Source organism: Danio aesculapii, chromosome 4 (assembly GCF_903798145.1).
Source record: "Danio aesculapii chromosome 4, fDanAes4.1, whole genome shotgun sequence".
Classification (NCBI taxonomy): domain Eukaryota; kingdom Metazoa; phylum Chordata; class Actinopteri; order Cypriniformes; family Danionidae; genus Danio; species Danio aesculapii.
In genome coordinates, this window is record NC_079438.1 from 55,393,615 (window position 1) to 55,421,436 (window position 27,822).

Below are 27,822 nucleotides of genomic sequence, written 5' to 3' on the forward strand. Positions count from 1 at the left end.
TAAAAGATTTTTTAGCAAACCAAAAATAAAACATGTCATTTTACACGCTAAAAGAGCTGAACTATCAATCAATCAATCAATCAATCAATTAATCATTAAAGGGATAGTTCACCCAAAAATTTATATTTTGCCATCCTTTACCGATCCTTCTCTTATTCCAAACTTGCTTGAGTTCGTTTATTTATTTTTCTATTGAGCACAAACAAAGATATTTCAAAGAATGTTGAAAACCTGTAACCACTGACATCCATAATAAAAAAAGAAAATACTACAGAAGTCAATGCTTCCAACATTCTTCACAATATCTTATCTCGTGTTAAACAGAAGAACAAATACCTCAAACAGGTTTGGAACAAGCCGAGGGTTAGTAAATGATGACAGAATTGACATTTATGGGTAGGTTATAATGAGGTAAAGTTGGTTTTATATTCGCACATTCATTCATTTTTCACCAGGGACAACTTCCGACACGGTCCCTATATTGTTTACCATGCTACTTTGAATATTCGGTCTGAAATCACAAGCAAGTATGACTTCAAAACAACATCAGCACTATTTAATTGTCTGTGATCAATGTTGTACTTTAATAGTCATTGGATACTAGCATGATCCAAGTCTGAATGTGCGAATATAAAACCAACTTTAAAACCCTTTAAGCAATTTATATGCCAGTTTTTCAGCAAAGTCTGCCATTTAAACATGACACCACAGGATTAACCATGCTCTCTTCTCCATTTCTTTAATCGTATCTCCACTTTGAAAGAGAAAGGGTGTCAAGCAAAGGCACAAAAGCTGTATTCTGACTTCCCAGTTTTCCTCAGGGACTCCTCCAGTTACATGAAAGTTAAACCTGATCAGCTTGCATTGATGCGGTTTTGGCATAGTATGGATCTTTTAAACTATTTATACATGATATTTATACATTATTCTGTTCAGCTAAACAGCATTTACACTCTTATCTATACTCTTTCCCATGTGACCTGCTAAAATACTTTGGCTCCTCCTCGTCCTTCCTCTCTGACAAAGGCCAGGTAGGAGGGTGTGGTTTGCTGGAATTTTTTTGTGTTCACACACTCGCTGTTTGAAAAGCTGGGGAAAGGTATATTTCTCAGGTGCTCAGTTTTGGGTTTTTCCTCATAAAACTACGCTTACTTTTTAAGCCATGGCCGCAGGAGGTGGACTTCAGTGTATCAAATACTTGCTCTTTATCTTCAACTTCATCTTCTGGGTAGGTGTTTCTCCAAATCCTTACATGAGCACATGCTAACTCAAATGTAAGATTGTGGATTAAAAACTAAAGATGGTGAAATAAGTGTGTAAATAAGGCTTGAATGTGATGTTGTGAGGATTTAGATGTTTGTTTTGGTAGTTGCTTGTTTACATGTTTTCATGTGTTTGTGTGATTGTATCTAGTCTGGCAAACTTTGCTCTCTCTGAGAGAGATTTGATCCTTAAAGGGACAGTCCACCCAAAATATGAAAGTTCTGTAATCATTTACTCCTTGTTTCAAAACAGTTTGAGAGCTTTTATTATGTTGAACACACAAGAGAATAATTTGAAAGGGGTAGCCATTGACTTCTGTAGTATTTTTTTTCTACCTTTTGGGTAAAGTTGGTTTATATTCGGATTTTCAGAGATTCTCCTTAATAATATAATTTCAATAAGGTATTGTTTGCAAATTATAAATAGGGAAATCATATTAGCAGCCAATTACTATCAAAATAGATCATTTTTACGTCAATTAAATACTGCCAATGTTGTTTTGAAATCATTGTTGCATGCCATTACAGAGTTTCACAAGTTGTCACTGTTCAAAACTAAGCGAATATGTGAATATAAAATCAACTTTCTTAATTAATTTTCCCCCTTTACAAAATGGTTTCCAGTATTGCTCAATTAAATCGTTAAACAGAAAAAAAAATAGCTCTTTTAAATTAAAAACATTAAAATATGTGGGCGTACTATCACTTAGCATGGTTTTATTATTCATGAAACAAATATGAGTTTGGTTGTTCACAGTTCTGATTACCGAAGCTGTGGTCAGATTGTACTTCTCGTATTTGCAGTTAAATTGAAATGCATTTGGTTTAGATATCAGTATTTTTTTTTTTTTACTTGGTGCACAAATGTGTTTTTTACACGTTTAAATTGAGTTTTTGAGCCTGTTAATTGTACAAATGTGTGTTCTTATCTGCTTTAAGGGATATTTTGAGCCTGTTGAATGTATTAATGTGTGTTTTTCCATGTTTAAAGGGGGTTTTTGAGCCTGTTGAATGCACAAATGTGTTTCACATGCTTATAGGGAGGTTTTGAGCTTGTTGAATGTATTAATGTGTGTTTTTCCATGCTTAAAGGGAGATTTTGAGCCTGTTAAATGTATTATTGTGTGTTTAAAAGGAAATTTTTGAGCCTGTTAAATATAAAAATGTTTTATTCACATTTTAAAGGGAGATTTTGAGCCTGTTGAATATGATTTCTCCATGCTTAAAGGGAGATTTTGAGCCTGTTAAATGTATTAATGTGTGTCTTTCCATGTTTAAAGGGAGTTTTTGAGGCTGTTAAATGTGAAAATTTGTTTTATTTACATGATTTAAGGGTAATTTTGAACCTGTTGAATGTATTATTGTGTGTTTTTGTATGTTTAAAGGGAGTTTGAGCCTGTTGAAACAAATGTGTTTTACATGTTTTTTTTTTTTTTATATTTAACCGGCTCAACCTCCCTTTAAACACAAATAACACACATTTGTGTATTCATCAGGCTCAAAAACTCCCTTTAAGCATGGAAAAACACACATTAATACATTTAACATGCTCTCTAACTCCCTTTAAACACGAATAAAACACATTTGTACATTCAACAGGCTTAAAAACTCCTTTTAAACGTGTATAAAACACATTTGTACATGTTTAAAGGGAGTCTTTGAGCCTGTTAAATGTACAAATATGTGCTTTTCCATATTTAAAGGACTCAAAAATATAAATACAGTGTGTGTGAATGTTACAGACCAAACCTCATTCTTGCTAGTGCATTTATTTAGTCCTAAAACGCCTCCATGATTCAAAGGGATCTAAGTGTTTAGGTGTGGACTTGAGTTCGCTTTTGTGGTGAGTGAGCAAATCTTGCCATCAATAAACCCCCATTGTGTGTGGATGGAAAAAATGGGATCAGTTTGGGAATCTATGAAGGACAAGTCTCCACACCCCTGGCTGTGACTCACTGTGACTCATATCAGTGGCTTTCCAAAACACAACAAAACTGGAGGATCGCAACCGTACTGACAAGTGCCAGAGATGCCTGCTAGTGTGTAGGAGTTTTTAATGTGGTTGAACTAGTGTGGTTTGTTTCTCAGTATTCATTGCGTCATTGGTTAAGACACTTGAAGATGCACTGAGATCCACCTTTCCACCGAGTCAATTCTTAGAGTTTGATAGAGACTGAATGGATTGTGCAACCTGTTTTACCTGCTTCTGAGAGCAATAACTCCATTCAGTTTTTCCACTGAAAGATTTAATTTTATTTTTTTTTTAACAATGACTGAAGCATTTTGGGATAATGAGGTTAACGTATTTGATTGAAGAAGTTTGTGATATGAAGTAAGGGGGGCGATTAAGGTAAATTTGGTTTTATATTCACATATTCAGACTTTCTCCTTTTAATATAATTTAAGAAAAGTATTATTGTCAAATTCTAAATCGTGAAGTCATGTTAGAATCCAATGACTATCAAAGTACAACACTGTTCACAGTCAATTAAATAGTGCTAATGTTGTTTTGAAGTCATACTTGCATGTGATTTCAGACTGAATATTCAAAGTAGCATGGTAAACAACACAGGGACTGTCACAAGTTGTCCCTGGTCAAAAATGAATGAATGTGCAAATATAAAACCTACTTTACCTCGCTATAATCTACCATAAATTAAAATTGTAATCATTTACTAACCCTCAGCTTGTTCCAAACCGTTTTTTTTTTTTTTTTTGTTAAACACAAAATAAGATATTTTGAAGAATGTTGGAAACCGCTAACCATTAACTTCCATAGTATTTTCCTTTCTCATTATTAGGGCCAGACGGAATCTGCGGATGTTTTTTGCTATTTCTGCGGAGAATTTTGCTAAAAATCTGCGGAATTATTTTGCGAGTATCATAACTGAAGTCTTAATATTTTAACTTGTATTTAATGTTTCAAATGCTAATCCAATTAGATTCTCTTCATTTGGTAAACAAAGTAAGTCTCTCATATAATATATGAGAGAATATATATAGTATAATATACACGTACATACACTTGTCAATTTGTATATTTGCACTCACTACTTATTTCTATTTTTAAAAAAAATATATTTATTGTCTGTTTTTTGTCCTGTCTCTGTTATCCTGTTGCACTGTAGAAGCTCTGTCACGAAAACAAATTCCTCATATGTGTGAATATACCTGGCAATAAAGCTCTTTCTGATTCTGATATATCTATTAAAAGACAGAAAATATAACTTTTTTTTTTTCTTTAAAAGACTTGATTTAAAAATAAAAAAGGTATTTTACTCAATTTTAAAAAGTAACTTTTAGGTTTTTTTTTTTTGTTTTGTTTTTTTGTTTTTTTTTTTGCTTTGTTTTTAGCCTGAAAAATACAATAGTTAAGATTAAGAACTGTTTTAACTTATCATTTATTTATTTACTTTTTTAAATCAGGGTTATTCCACCAAATATGACTTTCTTAAATCTTCTGAAGTTAAAACATTGGTGTTGTGTATAAAATGAATATAAACATGTCTAAATGTTTTATTCAAACATGCTTTAGGTTACAATTATTTTAAATATGGAATAAATGACATCTGTGTTGTACAGAACGAGGCAAAAAAAGGAATCTAAAAGCATAACTATACAAGTAATTTTTTTTTTAAATATAGAGGAATTATGTATATATTTTGCAATTAACTTGAAATATATTGTTTATATGGACCCAAACAACACCTTTAAATGGTTTTATCCTTCAGAGTCATTTTCATACACTTTCTCATATCAGTCTGAAAAAACCCTTCTCATGCTAAAAACCTTATCAGCCAATGTTGCATGGATCAATTTTATTTATTTTTCTCACTTTTTATATATACATTATATATACACTATATATTCAATTGGATGTATGTTTAAGTTTGCACATTATAGTAATGCTGCTTGTACCATTTAATGTTTATTTATATACCGCTTTTCACAATGTAGATTGTCAAAGCAGCTTCTAGTAAAGTCCAGATTTACTAGTACAGTAGTTTTTGTTTTTCTTGTATTTTTACATTTGTTCATTACCTTTTTATTTCTATTTCTATAAGTGTTTTTGTTTTACTATTTTATATTAAAAAAAAAAAGGAAAAGGAATCAGAGCTGTTACAACCAATCTCTAATAGTTTAATAGTAGTTTTAGAACTGTGTGAGCTGTTGATTAACTTTTGCCTGTGGGAATGTGTGAGAACAAGAATGATTGCAATCTAGCACACGTTACTCATTCACGGACTCCGCATTGCAGTGTAATGTGAACCGGTCAAGTAAACGAAGAGTTTGTTTCGGCATAGTTTTCTGAATCTTTTGACTCTATTAGAAGCGAGATTATCAGGTTGGTCAGCTTTCTGCACATTTGAGTTTCACAAGACCTGTTCATCTTCATTCATTGAGAGGAAAAAAAAAAGTGACTTCCTTTTTGTTCCGCCCCTTGTAAACAGTGCCTCGTTTGGCCTACTGCTCATTACAGGCCCATAGAGTTTGGTTGCTTCGAAAGACCCCATCACTGACCAAATTTTGTTCCTTACATGAGCTTTTGTCCTATTTTGACATAGTTTGCCATCATAGTTTGTAAAAAATAACCCATCGAAAAAAGCTTTAAGACCAAGCGGAAGCCTCTGTTGGCTATTGCTTTGGTGGACTTCAGTTAATCAGTTTTTGCCTAATGCCAACAATCATTTTTAATGAGTTTAACATCTAGCTGTGCAGGAAAACATATCTGACGTGAGGTGATAATAGACTGCAGTTTTTAATTTAATTCACAGATTCCTAATTGTTTTCTAATGATATGGTTTGCATTTTATTTTTAATTTCCATATTTCTTTTATTCTAAATGTTTGGGAAATATTTTTGGTACACCAAAAAGTGGTTATGAAGACTATCCGACAAGCTAATCCAGCTAAAACTAGTCCTTAAAATGTCACCAAAAAAAGCAGTATTTAAATCTCATAATTGAATAGAAATTGAAGCGAATGACTCCAAAAAGAGCCAGCACTTTCACCATGCTGGCTACTGTCATGCATTGTACGATTGGGATGTGTCGTTCAGTTTATGACAGTATTTTATGTTCTGGCTGTTGTTCAAACTATTTATTGGTGTTTTGTTTTGTCTTTGCAGCTCGCCGGTACAGGAGTTTTGGCTGTTGGTCTCTGGCTGCGCTTCGATGCTAAAACTAAAGAATTGTTTACTGGGGATAATTCCCAGACTATGTTCCTCACAGGTGAGAATCAGCATTTATTAGCTGTTTTTTTTTTTCTCTCCACCTTTTTGTTATTCAATTTTCCCTTTTTTTTTTTTTTTAAGTGATCTTAGCTGAGATTTTTCTGTTCGTTTTGAATATTGTAAATATTAAAGTACGTTTTTAAACAGCTTTTAGTTTTTAATATTAAATGGTATTTTAATTATTTGAATTGTATTTTATTTATTTTTTTATTTTCTATTTTTGTTTACATTTTCATTTATATTTATTTAATTATTTTTATTTATTTATTATTATTATTATTTTAGCATTTTATCTTTTTTTTTTCATTCATTAATCAGGTATTTGATGAATCAGGTAATGAGCTGAAGGAAAAAAAAAAAAGTGTTTTATTTTATTTCCTCACGTGTGAGATTTGGCCTTTTATTATTTCCCCCATTATATCAGAATGCACACTTCATCTCCTGCATCATCAGAAGTTTGAGTTGATATTTGTGTGTGATGTATAGTTTTTACAGAAACAACACACACACACCTACTTCCTATTGAAACTGATCTGTTTTCTGGATTTACTGGATTTGTTAGATATGGGTGTGTCCACAGAAACCTGCTCATTTTGATCGCATCATTCAATCTATTGAAATGACTAGTTTCCGTTTGTTTTTATGTTAGTTTTAGTAATATTATTAAATAATATGCAATTGTTTAGAGGATTTTTGTGCAATGCATTTTGTAAAGCAATAGTAGTTTTTGTCTTTTAGTAAATGTGTTATACGAGATCTACTGTAGTTTTGTTTAATAAATAAGTGTTTCTAATTAGATTTGCTTTGCAAACCTTGAAATTAACATTAAACCTTGAAAAGATGACTTTTTGGTTAAGTTTTTAGCTCCTATACTGAAAATAATTACTTACAAACTTATTATTAAATCTATTTATTATTATTATTAAATCTATTTATTATTATTATTATTATTATTATTATTATTATTATTATTAAATCTATTTATTATTATTATTATAATTATTAAATCTATTTATTATTATAATTATTAAATCTATTTATTATTATTATTATTATTATTATTATTATTATTATTAAATCTATTTTTATTATTATTATTATTATTATTATTATCATTATTTAATCTATTTATTATTATTATTATTATTATTATTATTATTATTATTATTATTAAATCTGTTGTTGTTGTTGTTGTTGTTGTTGTTGTTGTTGTTATTATTATCATTATTCTATTTTATTATTATTATTATTTAATCTATTTATTATTGTTGTTGTTGTTGTTGTTGTTGTTGTTATTATTATCATTATTCTATTTTTTAAATTATTATTGTTGTTGTTGTTGTTATTGTTTAATCTATTTATTTTATGTATTTATTATTATTATTATTATTATTATTATTATTATTATTATTAAATATATTATACATTTTTGTTGTTAACATTATTATTTAATATATTATTGTATTTGTTGTTGTTGTTGTTGTTGTTGTTAACATTATTATTTAATATATTATTTTATTTTTTGTTGTTGTTGTTAATTATATTCATTATTTTATATATATTACATTTATGTTGTTGTTGTTGTTGTTGTTGTTAATTATATTCATTATTTTATATATATTACATTTATGTTGTTGTTGTTGTTGTTGTTATTATTGTTATTATTATTATTATTATTATTATTATTATTATTATTATTATTATTATTATTGCTATTTTTATTATTTTGTTAATATAAAATGAATACATGAAAATCTGTAGCTTCTGTTTGGCCCTGGGTTTTGGTTTACATAACATTTCAATATATTTTGTTCTATAAAGGTCTTTATAAAATTTGTTCTAAGACTTAATCAAAAATTTAGCAATTTAGAGATAAACAATATCAAAGCATTTTCATTTGTAACATTCTAATATTGAAATATTGATTTTGTAACTCATTTAAAGTTAAGTTGTCTAAAAATTAATATAAGCCTATCTGAAAACTTACTAATACTCTTTCTAGAGAAATTTTCCAAATATTTGGCCTACATTGGTTAATTTTTTCCCCTCGTTATATCAGAATGCACACTTCATGTCCTGCATCGAGTTGAAATTTTGGGTGTGACGTACAGTATAACAGCATTCATAGAAACCAGACACTCCTTTTTCCAGCCCATCTGTCATGTGAACGATGCATCACAAACACTTTGCAACACGGTAACTTGAGAATAAAAGGTCAGTCATGAGCGTGAAGCGAGACCAGAGATGTTTTGGTTTTTGTAGAGATGTACTGATGTACAGTATATGGCAGACTACCGGTCAAATGTCTGGGATAATCACTTTTTTATAGTCTCTTATGTTTACGAAACAACATTGCTCTTATGTAATGTGGCTAACAAATCTAATATTTTGACATATTATCATTTAAAGTAACTTTTTTGTGGTATTTTAAAATGTAGTTTATTCAGGCAATTTTGACTTTTAATTTGATATTGTGGAGATATATATTATTATTATTTTTTTTACCCAAAACTTTTTTTGGTGATTCTAAAATTGAAAAATGTATTGATCTGAAAATGATCTGGTCTGAGATGCTGCTAATTTTAGTGTAAATTTTTGGATGGCTTTCAGGGTTTAATTTTAAATTGTGTTTTATATATTTTGTTATTATTATTTTTTTTTTTACATATTAATTTCTTTATATTTTATTTTAGGTTTTTATTTGATATATTTTATTTATCTTTTATAATAATTTTTATTTTAGCATGTTAGTTATTATTCATTTTTATATACATTTTTTTTATCGTATTTATATTATCATTTTATTTTTCTTTATATTTTTGTTATTTATTTTAATATATTATTGTTATTATTATATTTATTTTATATATTTTACTTATCTTTATATTATTTTTATTTTAATATTTAATTATTATTTTTTTATTGTTATATATTTAATTTATTATTATTACTTTATTATTTTATATATTTTACTTTATATTATTTTTATTTTTATTTAATTATTATTTTTTATTGTTGTTTTATACATTTAATTTATTGTTGTTGTTGTTATTATTATTATTATTATTATTATTATTAATATTATTATATTTATTATAATTTTACATATTTTATTTGTCTTTATATGGTTATTTTATTGTAATATTTAATTTATTATTATTATTATTATTATCATCATTTTTTATTTTACTAATCTTTATCATTTATTTTTTTATTTAATTTATTTGTTATTCATTCATTTATTATTATTATTATTATTATTATTATTATTATTATTATTAAATTATTTATCTTTATATTTTATTTTAATATTTAATTTCTTTATTGTTGTTGTTGTGTTATTTTATGTATTTTTTTATTTGTCTTCATACTATTTTAAATTAAATTAATTTTATTTTAATATTACATTTTATACTATAATTATTATATTTAATAATAATATTTATTTTATATCATTCATTCCATAGTGGTGGCCCTGCTAAATCAGGGACTAAGCTGAAAGAAAGTGAGTTTTATTTTGTGGCCTCAATAGTGTCTAAACTCTGTCCTTGAGGCTCACTGTGTCCTGCAGTTTTCCCTCAGCACACAGATTAGGAAGTTTCTAGTGGGTCCAGTAAGTAATACCTTGATTAGCTGGTTCAGGTGTTTAATTAAAGATGTAGCTACAATAGAGGGCATGCATTGATGTCACATTCCCACATGAACATGTCCAGACACATCCCCTCAGGTGTCATTATTTCTTTTATTTACTTTTTACTTTTTTCCCCCCATTTCATTATTTGTTTTAATTAATATTCTATCCAATAAATATAATCTTGGTGTGTTTTTAAACTGCTCAAGCGTACTGTTTATGATAAATATTCAATCAAATAAATGCAGTCTTGGTGTGTAAATTTATTTAGGGTTTTTTTTTCAAATACACTATAAGTGAAGTTTAAAAAAGTTTGTTTTTAGGCATGTTAAACAGTGTTGTGCAAGTTACTTCCAAACTGTAATACATTACAGATTACTTATTACTGTGATTTAAAAGTAATCCCTTACCTTACAATATTACTGTCTCAAAATTGTAATATGTTACATTACTCTTATATTACTTTTTAGTTACTTTCACCAAAACAACTACAGAATTAGAACTTAACATTCTAAAATGACTAAATGTACTGCAGAGCATTTTACATCCAGTAGAAAGCGATATGATGTAGCAGAATGACGGTGACCTATCCAGGCTACTAACAATATAGTATATATTTGGCAACGTGAAGACTCAAGACAATGCAAGAAAGGATAAGAGCCAGAATCACAAATGATCAAAGTCTGTTGAAAGTATGGTAAAGGTAAAGTGATTATCTGGCAATAGCTGTGAATAGCTTGGCTATTTTCATATTAGACACAACAGGCCTATATGTAAACTCCAATGCCATGACGAGATGCATTTTTTTCTTAATCTTGCCATTATTCTATTCACTTTAAATTCAGGTTCACAACACAAAACTGTCATGCACAAAGTGAGCATGATGAACATAGCTTTCTCAATGCTCGTGCACCGATTTCCTTTGTGGACAAAACTGCAACCAAAATTTCTTGTGCGCTCACAGTACACTACTCGCTCAGTGAGATTATATGCAGACTCAATTTGTGTCTTGTGTTCCCTCTTCCTTTCATGCTTTTTGATATAATTTATATTTGTACACTATTTATTAACAATAACCAAAATACTAAAATAGACTTACATATTACATTTTTAATCTAATCCACTATAACCTTTTTTGTTGTTTGTTATATGATGAAATAGTTCCAATTTCAAACACTTAAGACACAGAGAAAAGAAGTTGAATGCAAAGAATACATTTTTAAAAAACATTTATTAAACATCCAAAAGGTGCACCATACTAATCAAATAAAACAAAATTTAAACAAAAATATAACGAATGCAAGCAGAAATGTAACCCATAAAAATAGGGGAAAACTTGATGAGGTATTAGAGCCTACTGAAATATTCACTCCTCAAATAAATCTCACTATCAATCCCATTTTATCATGGCAACTAAAATAAATTGAACACGTCTCTGTTGTCTTCCACATTGCTGATGAGATTGTGGAGGACATTTTCCCTGTCATGTACAGTGTTTTGAACAGTTCTACAGTAAAGTACTTCAATTAATCAGTTGTGCTAATACTAGTTGCTATGGTAACACAAGCGTAATATAAACAAATTACCCAGTGCTGTAGTTTTTTTTTACAATATAGGGTATACTATACTACAATTCACCACACTTTACTGTAGTAAAACTACACTTTGTATTTCATTTTATCAGTTCACTATTCTTAATACTACAGTATGCTGAAGCATTCATTAACAAATTGTAAATAATACTAGCCTAAAACATAGGCAGTATATCTAACACTCAAAAACACAAGTATTTATTATAGAATTTATCATAACCTTTTAGTGTTTCGTGTATTGCTAATAAATACCGTAGCAATATATAAACCATATCAACATTCTTGGGATAACCAATTGAACAGGAGGATCTCTGGAGAGCAAAAGCACGAAAAGAAGAGGAAATGAAGGCACAAAATGTGAGTCTGCATCATCTGACGGAGCCAGAGCAAATCATTCGCACGTGAGCAGCCGTGTTTTGAGTGCATGCGACTGCGAAAAAAAAATTGCGGTCGAGTTGTCCACGAACAGAGAATTACATGAATGCACTCTTGTAAAACTGCGCTTACGACTGTTGTCAGTGAAATAACGCCATATGCACATACGTCCATCTCGCGAATGTACTGTCTTCTATATCTATTTTGCCGCTTTTCCGCTGCACGTCAGGGCTTGACCTTACTGTGAACCGGGCTGAGCCAATAGCCTCGGACCTCGAGCTCAGAGGCTGAAATCATTCCGCGTTCAAAGTAAAAAAGTTCCAATAGCCAGAGGGATATTAATGACAAAACGCGCATATATTCACTAACCACGAACAGAAAATAGAACTTACTTGCGGTATTTTTTATTTGGTAATGTCTTGCGGGCGAAAAGTTTGTTGTAACGCACGCGTTACTGAACATGTACCGAGTAAAATATTACTGAAAATGTATAAGTAATGCCTTACACTACTGCGTTACTGGAAAATGTAATACATTACTGTAATACATTACTTTTGTAACGCATTACTCCCAACACTGATGTTAAATGACCAACACCATGAGTTGGTCTTTGGACATTGACTAATTAGTCCTGTTTTTAAAGAAAGCATACACTACCTGACAAAAGTCTTGTCGCCTATCCAGGTTTTAAGAACAACAAATAATAACTTCTAGTTGATCATTTGGTATCAGGAGTGGCTTATATGAAAGGCAAAGGCCTCTAGATTACGCTTATTTACCAAAATAAAATATGATTATGACACTGAATGTAACTCCAAACCATGATTTATCCTTCACCAAACTTGACTGATGTCTCTGAGAATCTTGAGTCCATGCGGGTTCCAGTAGGTATTCTGCAGTATTGGTAATGATTGTGATGCAATTATTATATGATTTGTTGCTCTTACAACTGGGGTCGACGACAAGACTTTTGTCGGGCAGAGCATGACCAAAACAAATTCATGTCTAATATTCAAAGCACTCTCTTTGTCACTCGTCTCAGCTTTTGTTTTGTTTTTATGAAAACAAATTCCACATCGGGTGGATTACATGGACATCCCACAAAACAACAGCCAGCAAATTTAACTTTAAACCAAATCTCAGCCCCCTGATAAAACACTTCTGGTGGGTTTTGAAGGCTAAAAACCAACTAAATATAGTGTCGGCGGTGATGTTGGGTTTGTGTCAGCGGGTTTGTTTTTTAAGAGGCAGGTTTGTGGTGTTATAATGGCAGTGCTGTTTCTTGGGGAGGCTGTGTTTGCCAGTTTCATCGTCCCTCACAGAGCTGCCTTTCTCCTCCTCACCAACAGAACTCGCATTGTTTGCTTTCTTCCCACCTCCTTTTGTTTATTTTGCTTTCTGGAGAATTGAATGTTCTCCACCACCAATCTAGAAACCTCATCAATGCAGTGTCTGATTGACAGCAATGCCAAACATTTGTATGACAGGCCATCCCAAAGAGTGGTTTAGATACAGATTCATGATACACTTGCATGGAATTTTGTTTTGCATATTTGTCTTTGCATAGTTTATTCTGAGCATTAGAGTAGAGCTAAAGTGAGGGGAAAAGTTCTCATTTATACATGTAGCAGTGGCCAGACTCTCTGGTTGGCATTTAAAGGCAGAGTTCACCTTAAAATGAACATTGTCAATACACGATTAAACTTAAACATTAAAAGTAGGGATGTCAAGATTCGATCACATGATCGGAAATCGGGCCCAATCACATGGTTTCGCACTCGTTTGGAATTAGACGTTACCTCCCAAACAGGACTCTATTAGTTACTAGTTAAAGTTATTAGTAACTAATAAAGTTATGGTAATTAATAACCTTAACTTTTCCGAATGTAATTGTAATGCAGTAACAATAATTATTGTGAATAGCGGCATACAGATAAACTTGAAGTAAACGGTCATCATTTACTCGTCCTTTACAGAAAAGATATTTTAAAGAAAGCTGGAAACCTGTAACCATAGACTTCCAGGGTATTTGTTTTTTTCCTTTGGTTTTTACTGTGGAAGCCAATGTTTCCAGGTTCCCAGCCTTCTTCAATATATCATCTTTGGTGTTTAACAGAAGAAATAAACTCATAAAGCTTTGGAATCACTTGCGGGTCAGTAAACAATCAGTAAATTTTCAATTTTTGGGTGAACTACCCCTTTTAAACAGTGTTTGGTAAAGGCATGCGGTGACTATTTGCATGGGAAAGGTGTGTGACTAACCTTTTTTTGCATGTGCGTTTATAGGATTTAACTTTTCATGTGTATCTTTTGGAGAAGAATATCTAGATGAATCATCCGATGATGTTGGTAGGCGGTTTACTGGTGTTTGCAGCTTTATTAAAGGCCCTTCAAAGCTTGACATTTAAATGTGTGTGTGACATGACCCAAAATTTGATTAACAATTATCTGAGTGTTTTTGTGCTGTTAACTGGAGCTAATTTGTATCTACACATAAAAAAAAATGCTGGGTGGTTTTATTCAAACACTTTTAAAAATGGACAATCCCAATAGTTTTACCCAACATTGGGTTATTTTTCATTCGATTTAAATAACATTTTAACTAAATTATTGGGTTTGGCCATTTTGTAAAACAACCAAGCAGTTTTCTTGTGTGTGTAATGGAGAAAACATGAATAACACTATGACCACAAGATGCCAGTATGTTTCGAGTATGAAATTTGAATCATTCATTCAATCGATTCATTCAAAACAGCAGATTCATTCAGAGTTTAAGTCATTTGCTGCATCACAATTCGCATACTTGTACTACTCCCTAAAAGTATGTACTTTGTGAAAGAAAAATGTATACTTTTGAGTGTGTAACAGAAGAGAGTGCAAGCTTTGGGACATACTACTTCATCGTTAACCGATTGTTGTGTTGATTAGTTATGAGCCCTGTCAATCATCCACACATCATCCACTTGTCTTTCATATTTAATTTATTGAAGAAGCAGCAGAAGGTTAATCTCCCATTCACGAGTCTGTCATAAAGAGAAATCTCAGGGTCTTAATTATGCATTCAGACGTAATGTCCACACATGTCTTTTTATATAGGTTCAGTATTGTTGTTGTAGATGAACTACACCACAGACAATACAGTTTGAATATTTTCCAGTGTGCTAGATATTAAAAATATCAGCGGTTAGAGTATATGGATGGTTCTACACTTAAAATTTTGACCAGAAATCGTAAACCATTAGTGAACAGTTGACATACTCGTTCAACATGCTATGATTTGGGACACACTTATTCTGTTTTCAAATACTATTTAGGATGGATAGTATGCGAGTTGGGACACAGCTCTCGTCTATGGATGCTTGACTCAACATCATCTTCATCGGCCGTTGTTCAGAGACTATGGATTTTAATAGTTGCATATCGCCACCTATTAACCATAACATGTAATTGTTACTCTTTTTTAAATTTATTTTAATTATTCCTTTTGAATTCTAATGCAATGTAACAAATGCACTCAAAAGTGTTTTTATGGTTATCTTTTATGTTATGTTTAATCCACTAAATTTGTAAACTAATATTGTTAATTTAATTCATTCATGTTGTCCCAACACAAATCAATAGTCCTGGAACCCAGCGTTTTTTAGACTGTAAGCATTCTGGATCTTGAAGCAGATTTGAAGGTACCTCTATGATAGTCGATGATTTGATTTGGGCTGTATGAGTAATCGAAAGCGATTTGTCATGCACATTTTGTCAGTAAATCTAGTTCTGTGATCAGCAGTAAGTCTCCAGCATGTGCTTTCAGATGGAGCAGCATTTGTCTCACAGTCGTAGTTCATTGACAGTGTACATAATATATGTTCATTATCTATATTCATGTCACATATTTAACTGGGTGATTAATGAAGTCGCAGATAAAAATGAGGGACTTATGATAGTGAAGTAATTGCCTACTAGCATTGCGTTCTGATTATTTCCCTATGTGAAGTTTCACATACTAATTTCGAAAGGAGCATGTGATATGATCACTAATCATTAGCTAGCCAATCGGATTATCCCAAATTTAACCTAAATATTCAGCCTAAACTTCTCATTCCCTATCTTGGTTTTGGAAGACAACCCCCCCCCCCTCCATTTTCCTTCCTCTCTCCCTCCTCTTCAACTCTAGGATCGGACAACATGGTGGCTCATTGGCTAGCACTGCTGCCTCACAGCAGAAGGCCACTGAGCTAGCCAGCACTTTGACTGTAGAGTTTACATGTTCTCCCTATGTTTGCGTGGGTTTTCCCCGGGTACTCCGGTTTCCTCCCACAGCCTAAAGACGTGACACAAGTGAATTAAAATTATAGTAAAAGTCATAAGTACCTAATGCATACACACTGGTTAGATTCTGATAGAATCGTCTTATTAATTAAGGTATAGGCTAAAACTAATCCGGGGAGTTCTCGTGAGCTACCTGATCTCGTATCCCTCCTAATGCTCATTGACCAGGGCGGGAGCCTTGGGCTCATCCATCTTCGAGCTCGTGGTTCTCTCCCGGGACTGCATGCCAAACCTTCTAACACAGTCAAACAAGTGTGAACTCTTGAATTTATTTTTTAAATGGTGAAACTCAAACATCATCATCTTGATTTTAAGTATTTTTAAAGAGTCACTTGATGACTGTAAAGACACACTTAAGATGTTGTTTCTCTGTGTTCAGGGGTTTATATCCTCATCGTGGCCGGAGCCGTCATGATGGTGGTCGGGTTCCTGGGCTGCTGTGGAGCAATAAAAGAATCGTCCTTCATGCTGGGACTGGTAAGTCTCACATATTCTCTTACAGCACTAAAGAGATAGTATATTTATCGTGTGCTAAAGAATAAACCAAGCCAATGGCTCACTTTGTACTATATATATATTCATTCAACTTCTGCGTATTACAGGAACTCACTGTAGCAAGTTTCTGTTTAAATGAAACCAAAAATATGATTCTTGCCCTTTTTTTAAATTTCTTATTGCTGCTAAGTATGCCCTGTTCTCTTGCTTTTATTAAGATTTTGGGGTGTTAATCTTGTTAATAGTATAACTCAAAAGGTCTTGATCCACACTCGTTGAATATTGCTATATATTTCTTTATTTCACATTCTTCAGAGATATAAAACGCATTCAGCTCAAGCTTTCCTCCGTGGGTGAAACGATTGTCATTTCCATCCTGTTTTTCAATGGTCAATAACATCACATTACATTAGAGATGCACCGATACCAGTATTGGGTCGATACTTGGTTAAATACTTGTACTCCTATCGTACATGAAATGCCAAAACCATTCACCGAACAGTATTCACTACGTGGATGTGATTTGTTGTGCTACCTGACTTCAATGTCTTAATGTATTAATGAATCTATTATATATTAATAGCTTAGTCCTTATAAACAATTTGCTTATAAAATGCATTATTAGCGAATCTATAGGCTACTGAAGAATAAACCGAATATGAAATATGATCCTTGCATAATGATCACAGCAAAAACAAGCTAGCACTCATTTTATATATGAACTATAAATGTACTTTTTTATAATTAAAGTAGTGGAACATCATATGTAAAAGAAATCTCGACTATTATATAGTAGATTACAGGCTAAATAAAAGTGCCTGTCAAGATAAAATCGCTTAAAACATCTTAATATTTTAGAGAAAGTAGTTAAAGTTTTCATAACCAACTATTGATCTTATCCACTCAACCCATCCATAGTTAAACATCATGTAACCTACTTTTTGATTACCTGACCTGCAGATTAACGGCAGGACTACATGAATATGAATATAACGAAAAAACCGCACATAATTTTATGCGTCCCCAATATGCAATGTCAAGAGAGTGACTCCATAAGGTAACGTAAACTGCACATACTTTATTATGTAATCATGAACGCCTGTCAGCGCAAGGATAAATTGTCCTTTAAATGTCCGTGCTTAATCGGTAATCAATAAAGTCTATCGATTTACAGGGTTAGCAACATTGTGTGTGTATTTTTGGCTTGGAATAGCCTTCTGTTAAAGATTTTTATGTTCATCCTTGCTATAGGCAAACAAATAAAACCTCCTTTGAAATAAATTGCACTTTCCTTAACCAAATCTAAGAAGTATCGGATTCGGTACTCGGTATCAGCAAGTACACAAATTAAAATCGTCGTACTCGTATCGGTTTTTAAAAACAAAAAAAAAAGTGGAATCGGTTCATCCCTACATTACATCAATAATTAAATGCTCGGTGATTACCAACAATCCAATCTCATTTCATATACAACAAGTAACATCATAAGGAGCGTCACCTCCACTGGAATTGATTAGACTGTTGGGGGGACTAAATAAAAGGCTAATATCTTACACTGAAAATGTAAGCATGATAGTTGTGGTTAAATTAACCTAAGGCATGATTATTGACAGAATAAATAGCTGGCTGACGCCTTCAGTTGTTGACATGACATGGTTCTATTCAGATGGTCAATATTTATTAGGTTGGGTGTCTACCTTAGATAATCACCACCCTGTTTATATGGAGATATTGTATAAAAAATATATCATGACCACATACGTTATGTTCAATAACATTTTCTAGAAATATTCTTATCAAATACTTGGATTGGTCTTATTTTTTCCTACAAAATATGTTTATATGTTGTATTAAAAAAATGTATGTATGAAATTGTTTTCCATGCATGCTGTAATATTCAGTACGTTTTTAATTTGAAGTGTACAGATACTTAACTAGGTGTAATGTCCACACACATGCTGTACAGTGCATCCGGAAAGTATTGATAGCGTTTCTTTTTCCACATTATTTTGTTACAGCCTTATTCCAAAATGAATTCAATTCACTCATTTCCTCAATTCTCCACACAATACCCCATAATGACAATGTGAAAGAGTTTTTCAAATTGTTGCAAATTTATTAAAAATAAAAAAGCTGAAAAATCCCATGTGCATAAGTTTTCACAGCCTTTGCTGTGTGGATGCACCTTTGGCTGCGATTACAGCCTGAAGTCTTTTTGAATGTGTCACAAGCTTGGCACACCTGTCTTTGGGAATTTTTGCCCATTCCTTTTTGCAGTACCTCTCAAGCTCTATCAGGTTGGATAGGAAGCGACAGTGTACAGACATTTCAGATCTCTCCAGAGATGTTCAAATGGATTTAGGTCTGGGGTCTGGCTGGGCCACTCAAGGACATTCATCGAGTTGTTGTGAAGCCACTCCATTGATATTTGGCAGTGTGTTTTGGGTCATTGTCCTGCTGGAAGATGAATCGTGCGCCCCAGTCTGAAGTCAAGAGCACTCTGAAGCAGGTTTTCATTCAGGATGTCTCTGTACATTGCTGCATTCATCTTCCCTCTATCCTGACTAGTCTTCCAGTTCTTGCTGCTGAAAAACATCCCCACAGCATGAAGTTGCCACCACCATGCCAGGGATGGCATTAGTCTAGTGATGAGCGGGTGCCTGGTTTACTCCAACGCAACGCCTGGCAATTACTCCAAAGAGTTCAATTTTAGTCTCATCAGACCAGAGAATTTAGTTTTCTTATGGTTTGAGAGTCCTTCAGATGCCTTTTGGCAAATTCCAGGCAGGGAGCGGCTTCCGTCTGGCCACTCTACCATACAGGCCTAATTGGTGGATTGCCTGCACAGATGGTTGTCCTTCTGTAAGGTTCTCTTCTCTTCACAGAAGAACGCTGGAGTTCAGACAGATCATCAGGTTATTGATCACCTCCCTGACTAAGGTCCTTTTCCCCCCAATCACTCATCTTAGATGGCCGGCTAGCTCTAGGAAGAGTTCTGGTGGTTCCAAACATCTTCCACTAATGGATGATTGAGTACACTGTGCTCATTGGAACTTTCAGAGCAGCAGAAATGTTTCTGTAACCTTCCCCAGCCTTGTGCCTCCAGACAATCCTGTCTTGGAGGTCTACAGCCAATTCCTTTGTCTTCATGCTTGGTTTTTGCTTTGACATGCACTGTCAACCCTGGGACATTATATAGACAGGTGTATGCCTTTTTCAAATCATGTCCAATCAACTGAATTGACCACAGGTGAACTCGAATTAAGCTGCTGAAACATCTCAAGAATGATCAGTGGAAACAGAATGTACCTGAGCTCAATTTAGAGCTTCAAGGCAAAGGCTGTGAATACTGATGTACATTTTTTTTTTTTAGGTTTTTATTTTTAATAAATTTGCAACAATTTCCAAAACTCTTGTTCCAATTGTCATGGGGTATTGTGTGTAGAATTTTTTAGGAAATAAATGAATTTAATCCATTTTGGAATAAGGCTGTAAAATAAAAATAAAAATGTGGAAAGCGCTATGAATACTTTCCGGATGCACTGTATATACTGTATTACTCCATTATTAAAAATGAAATGTGTTTACAGATGAATCAATGTCATCTATACATACAAAATGTATTAATAGATGCTTCAGTTTTGTATTTTTTTTTATGTGGGATGATCATGTCATTTGTCATTCATTTCCAGTTCTTCGTGTTTCTGCTGATCATTTTCGCCGCTGAAGTTGCCGCTGGAATCTGGGGTTTGTCTAATCAGGATAAGGTGAGAGATGATGTGAAAATCCTGTTCATCTGCATCTCCTGTTACTTATCATTACTGACATAGTCCTCCTCTTGTCCTCAGATTGTGTCCGATGTCCAGCAGTGGTACACGCAGAACTTCAACAATTACAAGCAAGTCCAAACGGGCCGATGAAGGAAACTATTGACCGCCATTCATTATGCAGTAAGTTTCATTTTTTTAAGGCTTGTTCTAAGCATGAGAACAAAATAATAATAATAATGAGAAGAAGAAAAAGAAGAATGGAGAAAAATCTTGAAGTCAAAATAACAAAAAAGTTGCTATTTTATTTTTTGCTTCAGTGTTAAAGCTGTTTTATGAACATGATCAAATCTACCGAAGGATTTTTGTTGTTGTTGTTGTTGCAGGCAATTTGACTTGTCCTTTGCTAATGATAAATCATGTAAATGACAGATCAATCCTTGTTTTTGCACTAGTAATGTATAAAAATGTGCATGGATAAATTATTTATAAGTGATTTTATGGATAGAAAGGTTGTGCATAAATTATTATAATAATATAGGATCTGTTTAATGTTAATTATTATATATCACATGGCAGCAACTCCATGCATTTAGGCATGTAGACATGGTCAAGATATATGCTGATATGCTGCAGTTCAAAACGAGCATAAGAATGGGGAAGAAGGGGATTTAAGTGACTTTGAACGTGGCATGGTTGTTCGTACCGCACGGGCTGGCCTAAGTATTTCAGAAATTACTGATCTACTGGGATGTTCACGCACAACCATCTCTAGGGTTTACAGAATATGGTCCAAAAAATAGAAAATTGCCACCGATGTGCATGTATAAAGTCTGTTCAATTCTGTAATGTTTAGTGACTATAAAATACTTTAAGAATGTGTACTGAAAGTAATTAGTGTAATTTATATGCAGATGAATGGTTCCTAATTAATTATGCAATTTTCTATGTATTAATAAAAAATAATAGTGTATATGCATAAAATGTAGTGATTATACTGTAATATTCTGAATGTTTTAATTTAAAGTGTGCAGATTGAAACAACAAGGTAACCATACAGATACAGCATGTATAATAAATACTACAGCATTCTAAAATAATGTGGTTGGATAATTTTATTTTTTTTAATGAAAGATGTGCAGATATAAATAATGCACAATTGCTTTATTTAAAAATTGGATATAAATTAAAAACGCACATTTAAATATCTTATTAAAAGTTCAAGACACCGTGGAGTACTTTTTATTATTTTATTTATTTATTTCAGATTTGTGTGTGTTGAGCGTCAGTTAGGACAACATTAGCATCTGTTAGCTTTAACTGTATGGAAAAATGGGTAATTTTTAGCGTTTGTTAGCTAATTTCATCTTCCGGGTTTAAAATGATTTTTATTGCTGGATCAAAATCGGTGACTTACCGTGAATCTGCAAGTGAAGTGATGATGCGACGGTTTCTCTTTATTATTCCTAGCTGAGTTTTCTTATCCGGTGAGAAGACCCTGCTTCTTAATTATTCATGAGAGTGCGTGCATTCTGTAGGCAAGGCAGACCTGCCAAGCTGAGAGACCCAACGGCTGCGTCTGCGCACATCACGTTTGCTTCGATGAGTCACAGGGTTTGTTGCATGTTTTCCCGGTGATGCTGTTGGTTTGCAGCAAGCGTTTTTGTTGGGAGAGCAGTACGAGCATTGGAGAATAGCAGACTTTGTCTTTTATCAGTTGAGTTTGTTACCATTCAGACACTTCGACTATACCTGTGCTGCTGTGTTCGCCATATATTTAAAATCCTCCAGATTACCTGCAGGGCTAATAATTGAAATAGACAGGGAAAGAAACCTGCTGCACTGCTATCCATTATGTCTACATTTAGACCCGGGGATTAAGGAGAAGAGAAGTCCTCCTCATTTATAGTGTTTATATTCACCTTATTCTTCACGTACGAGTGGGCGCAGCCATTTGAATCTTTTTGGCTCGAGACTTCCGGTCTCATTAATTTTTATACATTAAAAAACGCTCGTTTTGCTGCTTGATGTTGCAAACTGATATTTTCTTATCTTATTCTACTTAGTCAGTCTAGTCATGCAAACACTTATTAGTAGAGCGAGTAGTTTGACCACTTTCTGACGTTTATTATTACTAGTGATTTCTCCCATAGGCGACTGAATTGGAAGTTTTAAAACGTTCGCAAAAACGAACGCACTTTCACAATGAAGAATAAGGTCATTAAAATGATTTACTGTTTATTTCTTTGCATTTTAACTTTAAACTATAAAATCATGCGTCTCCTCACGGTTTGTTTCATTTTGTGAGCTCACTGACAACAGTTGTTCGCTCCACTCTTTCTCCCCTGCTCTGCCGGCCATGTCCACTCCCCCCTCTGTCCACTCCACGCCCATCCTGGAGCATTTTGATAGATTTCTAAGATAGACTTGCACAAAAGAGAGGGGTTTCATGGCCCTTTAACACTGCTATGTTACATGCATGTACTGTATATAAATGTATAAATTCAGTAATGTTTAATAATTTAGATTTTCATGCTGATTTTAACATTTATTCTGTCTGTTTTCTGTGTGCCGTTTAGATGCAGTGCTGTGGACTAACTGGCCTGTTCACTGATGGAGTATCTGACACCTGCCCCAAACAGCAGGGTCTTGAAGTCGTCATCACAACGGTATCAGACATGCAACAAATCATCTTGCTGCTTCTGTCAATCTGCCAATGTGTTTTCGTGAACTCTTTTCGCTTGTCTTCCAGAGCTGCCCATCTGTCATTAAGGAAATGTTCACCTCTCGGCTTCATGTGATTGGAGGAGTCGGCATCGGCATTGGCGTGATCATGGTGAGTCTCTGCTCGTGCGTTTAGCTTTGTGGGTTTGCTTTTCTGGTTCAGGTATTAACTGTAACATCAAGATAACTTATTTCACAAACAACGTTTGCTTGGGGATTTCCAAAAATCTAATTCAATTTATTAAACTACTAGAATTACCGTATTTTATCAATAACCAACAGAAGAATAAAATAGTAGTTACTAGTTACATTAAAAACAAATATGCAAATCAAAAGCCATTAGCCTTTCCATTTTTTTGTGACCCCTGAGATGATTATGTAATATTAAAGGCACCTCACATTGATTTTTAAGACACTATGTTAAACTTTCTGACGTCTTTACGGCACTTGTGTACATTAAACAAAAATACAAGTCACAACTGAACATGGAGGATGGTCTCCGAGTGGCGGTCTTCAAAATTAAATGATGAATAGACCTGGGCCTATTGGTATATGTGCGCCAGTGTGTAAAGTTTATATATTTATAACCAGACCCTGAGGATATTGAGGGTCACTAGCCAGTGGCATTGTAATTTTGGGGGTCGGGGCTGAAAAGTTTGGAGTAGGGAGTATTTCTTTATATACATGGAGTCTTGTATACATGTATAAGAGTGTTTCTACAGGAGGTTTGTCGAGCCCTCTCACCTGTGTGAAACATACTTCATATATGCAGAGTGTTTATTTTTAGAGGTATGGTGTGCATTCACTATTTATTATGCCCAGTTATTATACGTGACTATCTGACAAGTGTCACTCTTTCAGTAGATTTAATAAGTAATGTTACAAGGCTGTTGAGTGCTTGATTCTGATTGGCTGGTGAAGATTCTAGGGTGTGCCATTATATTCAAACCCAAAGTTGTGCGTAAACAATTCTAGACAACGTATGTTATACGAACTTGACCCTTAATTTTAGTTGTATTTTTAAATGTGTACTAGCCTAATCAGCAAAAGCGAACGTTCTGTAGAAAGGCGAAAACATTCAACTATGTAAATCAAAATGACCTAATTCTGAGCCTTGCCAAGTAACATTAGCACGTTTAGTATTTAACTACAAAGGTTAACCGAGAGCATAGAATAATTACTTAAGTGAAGATGTGTACTGTATGTGAGGGCGATGTGGCAGTCATCAGTAAATCGGCTACATCGGTGGAGCCAATCAGTCCACAATTTTGTGGCTGCAGTTTATTTATTTATTTATTGAAATATTGTGAAATTCCATAAGTACACAGCAAAATTATATTGGGGTGGCCAGAGTTTAGACAGGGGTGGCGGTGGCACCTTTGAGATTTAAGGTTTGCGACTGTGCTGAAGCGTGTTCTGAAATGAAAGCAGACCATACTATGGCGGCAAATTAATGCCAATATTAATCGAGCGCACAGGTGAAAATCCGATCTACCTGCTTACACTGCAGACACGAGGGCACAGATCTGATTATCGGATAAATCATATCGGATAAATTTCTAAATATTAACAAGGCCTGAATGTGATTGGAGTAAATCGGAATCCATGTGAATGTTTTCCTCTCTCCCTGCTTACACGTACATGTGCCATATCTGATCTGTGCCATATGGGAGAAAAAATCGAGTCACTTGAACCATGCAGTGTAAATGCAGTCTCAGTTACGTATCACTACGCCAAATGATATAATGATGTCACCAATGATCTCCCTCTTATTTTGTTTTCTGTCTCATCAGGTCTTCGGCATGATCTTCAGCATGTTGCTGTGCTGCGCCATCCGACGAACCCGTGACATCGTATAAACGGCGGTTCGCCACAAGTGCCTGATTTCTGCTTTTTCTTTTATTTATCTTCGTTTGTGAATGTGTGCGAGTGGTTGTCCTGTTGTAAACGTCTAACCAAGAAAGTCCAGCATTAGTTGACCACTTAAAAACTGTTACAGCGCGTGCATATGAGGAGTCTGATTTTAGTTTCTTTGTTTCGATTAACATTTATTTCGTCTCTTTGAATGCACTAGCAAGCTTTCTGGCATTCTTTTGTAACATTTTACATTTATTTTATGTACCCATACGGGTGTTTGGAGAGAAAGTAACATGTAGTAAATTACCAATAAAGTTGAAGACTGATCGACTGGATGGTTTTTGTTATTTATTGTAGGGCAAGGTTATTTATTAAGCACATTTCATACACAATGGTAACTTAAACCTAAACCTGCTTTAACTTAAGCACTTCAACTCAAAGGCTTTGTTCTAATCTCTCACTTTGAGACTGTGGATTTGTACCCCTGTCTACATTTCTAGAGGGCATGAATTATGTAGCCAGAGGTACGTCTGGCTATTTCGTCTTTTAAACGAAGGCTATGGGGTCATATGGCACCACCGACAACTTGCGCTCCTTTAAGTGCTACCAGCTGACCGCTTAACTCCGTTAAACTTTTTATAACTTAATATGTATTTGTTATTCATTCATTTATTATGATTATTAATTATTATTATTATTATTATTAAATTATTATCTTTATATTTATTTTAAATAATTCTTTATTGTTGTTGTTGTGTTATTTTATGTATTTTTTTATTTGTCTTCATACATAAATTAAATTAATTTTATTTTAATATTACATTTTATACTATAATTATTATATTTAATAATAATATATTTTATTTTATATCATTCATTCCATAGTGGTGGCCCTGCTAAATCAGGGACTAAGCTGAAAGAAAGTGAGTTTTATTTTGTGGCCTCAATAGTGTCTAAACTCTGTCCTTGAGGCTCACTGTGTCCTGCAGTTTTCCCTCAGCACACAGATTAGGAAGTTTCTAGTGGGTCCAGTAAGTAATACCTTGATTAGCTGGTTCAGGTGTTTAATTAAAGATGTAGCTACAATAGAGGGCATGCATTGATGTCACATTCCCACATGAACATGTCCAGACACATCCCCTCAGGTGTCATTATTTCTTTTATTTACTTTTTACTTTTTTCCCCCCATTTTCATTATTTGTTTTAATTAATATTCTATCCAATAAATATAATCTTGGTGTGTTTTTAACTGCTCAAGCGTACTGTTTATGATAAATATTCAATCAAATAAATGCAGTCTTGGTGTGTAAATTTATTTAGGGTTTTTTTTTCAAATACACTATAAGTGAAGTTTAAAAAAGTTTGTTTTTAGGCATGTTAAACAGTGTTGTGCAAGTTACTTCCAAACTGTAATACATTACAGATTACTTATTACTGTGATTTAAAAGTAATCCCTTACCTTACAATATTACTGTCTCAAAATTGTAATATGTTACATTACTCTTATATTACTTTTTAGTTACTTTCACCAAAACAACTACAGAATTAGAACTTAACATTCTAAAATGACTAAATGTACTGCAGAGCATTTTACATCCAGTAGAAAGCGATATGATGTAGCAGAATGACGGTGACCTATCCAGGCTACTAACAATATAGTATATATTTGGCAACGTGAAGACTCAAGACAATGCAAGAAAGGATAAGAGCCAGAATCACAAATGATCAAAGTCTGTTGAAAGTATGGTAAAGGTAAAGTGATTATCTGGCAATAGCTGTGAATAGCTTGGCTATTTTCATATTAGACACAACAGGCCTATATGTAAACTCCAATGCCATGACGAGATGCATTTTTTTCTTAATCTTGCCATTATTCTATTCACTTTAAATTCAGGTTCACAACACAAAACTGTCATGCACAAAGTGAGCATGATGAACATAGCTTTCTCAATGCTCGTGCACCGATTTCCTTTGTGGACAAAACTCGCAACCAAAATTCTGTGCGCTCACAGTACACTACTCGCTCAGTGAGATTATATGCAGACTCAATTTGTGTCTTGTGTTCCCTCTTCCTTTCATGCTTTTTGATATAATTTATATTGTACACTATTTATTAACAATAACCAAAATACTAAAATAGACTTACATATTACATTGTTAATCTAATCCACTATAACCTTTGTTGTTGTTTGTATATGATGAAATAGTTCCCAATTTCAAACACTTAAGACACAGAGAAAAGAAGTTGAATGCAAAGAATACATTTTTAAAAAACATTTATTAAACATCCAAAAGGTGCACCATACTAATCAAATAAAAACAAAATTTAAACAAAAATATAACGAATGCAAGCAGAAATGTAACCCATAAAAATAGGGGAAAAACTTGATGAGGTATTAGAGCCTACTGAAATATTCACCTCCTCAAATAAATCTCACTATCAATCCCATTTTATCATGGCAACTAAAATAAATTGAACACGTCTCCTGTGTCTTCCACATGCTGATGAGATTGTGGAGACATTTTCCCTGTCATGTACAGTGTTTTGAACAGTTCTACAGTAA

General features: G+C 33.2%; 1 protein-coding gene across 1 annotated transcript; it reads left to right on the forward strand.

Moving 5' to 3' along the window:
• The first annotated feature begins 1,042 nt into the window (after nucleotides 1–1,042).
• On the forward strand, nucleotides 1,043–25,588 carry cd9b (CD9 molecule b). The gene is given in 8 exon segments (XM_056456157.1): nucleotides 1,043–1,228; nucleotides 6,390–6,492; nucleotides 16,795–16,892; nucleotides 20,603–20,677; nucleotides 20,759–20,860; nucleotides 23,257–23,346; nucleotides 23,430–23,513; nucleotides 25,195–25,588. Coding segments are annotated over 8 exon segments (684 nt in total). The 5' UTR covers nucleotides 1,043–1,162; the 3' UTR covers nucleotides 25,261–25,588.
• The last annotated feature ends 2,234 nt before the right edge of the window (nucleotides 25,589–27,822 follow it).